This window comes from Lolium rigidum, chromosome 3 (assembly GCF_022539505.1).
Source record: "Lolium rigidum isolate FL_2022 chromosome 3, APGP_CSIRO_Lrig_0.1, whole genome shotgun sequence".
Classification (NCBI taxonomy): domain Eukaryota; kingdom Viridiplantae; phylum Streptophyta; class Magnoliopsida; order Poales; family Poaceae; genus Lolium; species Lolium rigidum.
The window spans coordinates 174,932,738-174,937,147 of NC_061510.1; the positions used below are offsets into that span (position 1 = coordinate 174,932,738).

A 4,410-nucleotide genomic window follows, 5' to 3' on the forward strand; every position below is an offset into this window, starting at 1 on the left:
ACGGCATCTGCAGCTTGCGAGATTCATAGCCAGCTGATGTAAAAAACATTGGAATCCTCTCAATCTGTTTGCTTCTGCACAAAGTCTGCAACAACTTTGTTTCATCTCCGCAAACATATATCTATTGATTCAACAATACATTGACAAAATATTTAATTTTTACTTCACGTTTGAAACATGGCTTCATTTCTCCTGAAGGTATTGATGCATCTGTGCACCACTGACTTGCTGATAACACCTGCTTTCTTTTATATCTACAGGAAACGTTTCATACTTGTGTGGTCAATCTGATTTTGCTGCCAACACAGTCAATCAGCCACAATGTCTGTTCAGAGTCAGAGACGAAGGTCTCAAAGAGTCAAGGACATCCGTGTAATATACTCTGAAGAAGACGGCGAAACTGATTTCTGCCCCTTGAAGTCTATCAAAACTGAGATTGTTGATCCTGAAGAGGCTAGTTCCCAGGAGCCTATTGGAACTAGAAGCTCCTTTGGTGCAATCCTTGCCCTTCCTTCACCAACAAAAACTAATGATGCCCCTGTTGCTGACTATGAGGCTGGACAAAATGTTTCTCTCAAAGATTTAAGAGCTCAATATAAAGCTAAGATCCTCGAGACTCAATTTATTGATCTTGAGAATGAAAAACCGGATGAGGAAGTTGATCTGGATGAGCCCCTTATTGCCTTGAAACGCAAGAGACAAAAGACAACCCCTCGCAAAGCAAAAAAGAAGATAGACGCGCCTGCTTCTCCACATTCGCCGCAAGGTGAAGATACAATATCAAAGAGGGACGTGACTAGTCCTACACAAACTTCCCCACCATTGCACTACTCAAGGGCGGTGAAGCTTGGAAGAAGAGCTTCGGACCTAAAACATTTGGAAATTGAAAATGCTATTGGTGAGTGGCTGGTAATTTCAACAAAATTTAAGTTCTAATGTTACATTTTCTGCTATGTAGACATACAATCAACCAGCAGAGCGCCCCTCTTATTTTGCCTAATACTGGTTTTCTTGAAATAATTTTTTTCCATATTATGAATTATTATTGATAAATGCTGTTTTTGTGCCCAACTTTCAGACAGTACTGAAAAAATGGTTGGAGAGGATGTTTGCCGTGCAGAAATGGAGAACAGAATATGTAGCAGAATAGAAACAGAGGTCCATGAGGCTGCAGTATCTACTTTTTGTGAAACCAACTCCTTTGAGTGCGTGCCTGAGGAGCCAGTAGAGGATAATGGATGTGTGCATCAGCCTGGTTTCATCACCCAACCAACCGAACTAAATGTTTCAGATCATTCATGTGAACTTCCTCACAGTGTTGAAGCATATCTGGATGACAATGTAGTGCAAAACAAGACAACTAACAATGTTTCTTCATCAGATTGCATTAATGAAGTGAGCAATCATCAGAAACCATTAGAGGATATATCCAATTCAGATGTGAAAATGTCTTCTATTGGGAATGAACTTTTGTTTTGTTCTGTTGGAAAGTCTTGTGATTATTATGTAGATAATGATGGATACTGCTATCCAGGACCTGTCCAAGTTAATACACCGGAAATCATCAGGGCTGTGGAAGAGCCTTCTCCAAATGATGAGTTTAATACTATGCAAAATTCATGTGAAAGCACTGAGATGAATTGCACTTCACTTGAGGAGGCTGTGCAGATGCAGGCAGAAGGTCAATTAGATTCAGTTGTCTGCCATGGTGTTAGAACAAATGATATGTTACTGCATATGAATGTTGCACAACCAGCCACTGACTATAATTTTACTTTCGACAAGACTCTTGACTTGGTTCATGCTGCCAATTTTGACACACAAGATGGGCGGCTAGAAAGTATAGTTTTTGATGCTCTGAATAATCATGTGCAGAGGAAGAGTTTGGATACTAAAACTTTTGTTGGAGTCTCAGATTCTGCTGTGGTACGTAGCCCACTGGTTGAAGCAAATGCTGTGCATGATAGTCAACTCTTATCTGCCAGTCACAAGGAGGCTTCATCAAAGGATATGAATCAGCTAAATTGTGCAATGAACGATGGCATTTGTAGATCAGTTAATGATCAAGTAGCAGTAGAAGATTTTGGTTTGCAGCATCAGTTATTCCAAGCTTGCGTTGAAATGGACAAAGGTGGCTGTGTAACATCAGAGAGCTCCTCTGTTTCTAAGGAAATACAAGAAATTCCTGCTGGAGCTTCAAATTCAGCTGTTACTCACCAGAAAGCCAGTGGACAAACAAAGAAGTCAGACGTTTACTTTGATGAAGAATCAATTGAAGAGCATACTCCAAAAAAACTGTTGTCCAAGAGAAAGGTTTGCAAAGTTTTTCTAACTACATCCCAAAGCAAAGTTGTGGTTTATTTTCTCATATTTTGCACTACTGTTTCCAGATCATGTCACCAACTTCTCAGGAGAAGCTTTGTAATGCTTTGACTGGTATTGATTTGCGTGGAGTTGAAAGGCTGAGTAAGCAATCTGTGCTATCTGTAGTATTTTTGTAATACGTTTAAGTAATTAATATTATTATATTGCTGTGTTGTTGATGTGACCTTTGCTGGTTTCAGAGAAGAAGATACATCTTGAAGATTGTGATAGAAATAGACAAACATTACCTCACACAACAAATAGGCAAGACCAATCTGTGGTAAGCACAGACAGGAAAATTAAGGATAGAACTCTCTCCTCTGCAAGCAAAGGAGTTCTGAAGTCAACAGAATCCCAATCCCCTCAACTGACAACTTGTGCTTGCATGAGAAGGTCATCAGCTCTCTTGGACCCTAGGAAAGTTGTTGAGTTTTCAGAGAGACAAATGCACGACATAGAGAACATTGCAGCAAATCTTATCAGAAGCTTGAAGCAGATGAGGAGTATAGTGGACGAAAGTTTGTCATCAGAGGCACTTGCTTTGCTTCCCAATGTTAATTCTGCTGAGGTGAGATATTGTTAAATGCAATATATCCTTGTCCATTTCGAAGTCCTAGTTAAATTTACTTCTGTCATACCAATTGATTGTTGATACCACAACAAAATAATTAGATACTGGTTCTTTGATGAAATTACACCATATAAAGTGCTACTCACATGTCATGTGGGCCCAAGAGCGGACACCTTAGAACCAAAATATTTGCATTTCACATTTCCTTTCTGTCTCTGTTGCACTTTTTTTTGCTAGCGACATTTTATAACCCAGACATAAAGTTACAAATACTTTCTGAAATGTCTTATAGAAGCTAATGTACCTGATCTGTGTCCCAGATAACTGATGTCTTGTTAGTTCTATCAGACTTCAACATATAGTAATACCATGCAAATTACCTCCTATACTATAGAAACTGTGTTTAATTGAGACTATCGGAGGCCTATGCTTCCCAGTGGTCTTTATAAGGAAAAAAAGAGCATTTGTAATTATAAATTTTGTTGCTGACATTCTGATCTTAGGCTATGAAAGCAAATCAACTCTTATCTGCTCCCATACTTGTCTGCTATCTTATAATTCTAAATTTCTAATGTGCAGATCAGAGCAGCATCTGAGGATGCATTGGAAGTGGAAAGAACTACAAGGAAATGGTTGACAATAATGAACAAAGATTGCAACCGCTTCTGCAAAATATTGGTTGGTGTTTATCAGATTCTATGATTGATTATTAATATTGGTGTCTCTTCTGAACTCTCAACTTACATTTGTTTTGTTGCTGTTAAAATTTTAATGACAGACAGTAGAGGGGAAAAAGGCCGCTTCTCATTCTGAAGTGCTGAGGAAACGGAGGAAGATAACATTTGCAGATGAAGCTGGAGGAACGTTGTGCCATGTAAAGGTGTTTAGTGATGGACAAACCTCTCCTTCTGAATGCCAGAGAGAGTTATGAACATCCTTTGGAGTGGTTGCTTCAAGCAACTCTTATCATCATAAGGTGCTTTGTAATAGAAGAAGAATTAAACAAGCTGCTCTCCATCCGTTTGGAATAACTGGAGAATGCTTCCTTTCATGGTAAAATCCAGATGCGGTGACAATGTAGTGTATGTTATACATAGCAGCCATCAGGTTGGTGACATTCTTGCTGTAACTTTAGTGTATTCTTGCCCTATCTGTATGCTAAGATGTAAGAGTCCAATGTAAAGCGTCATCTAGAACTGAACTGTTCCATGAGAACGCCTGTTATTGTAAGCTGTAAACAAGAAGCAATTGGTTTGTGAATTGACTTTTTCAAAGATTGTTTTGGGGTGACCTGATTGTTGGAATAAAAAAGTTACTCAACTGGGCTTGTTGTGGATTCCCCTCTGGTTTTGCATAGGTTTCATATTGTATATCATGTGAAATTTTTTTATTAGTGCTTCTTGTAGAACTGGCAGGAGATCTGCTAGTTGATTTTTTTTCGAGAGCATGCAAAATGCATGCTATATTTTTTATAG

At 38.8% G+C, this 4,410-nt stretch overlaps 1 protein-coding gene across 1 annotated transcript; it reads left to right on the forward strand.

The window, feature by feature from the left end:
* The first annotated feature begins 287 nt into the window (after window positions 1–287).
* Window positions 288–4,209, forward strand: LOC124702718. The gene is made up of 6 exons (XM_047234875.1): window positions 288–898; window positions 1,079–2,313; window positions 2,391–2,466; window positions 2,565–2,932; window positions 3,515–3,613; window positions 3,714–4,209. The coding sequence occupies exons 1-6, from the start codon at window positions 322–324 to the stop codon at window positions 3,864–3,866; spliced, it is 2,508 nt and encodes an 835-aa protein (XP_047090831.1). The 5' UTR covers window positions 288–321; the 3' UTR covers window positions 3,867–4,209.
* The last annotated feature ends 201 nt before the right edge of the window (window positions 4,210–4,410 follow it).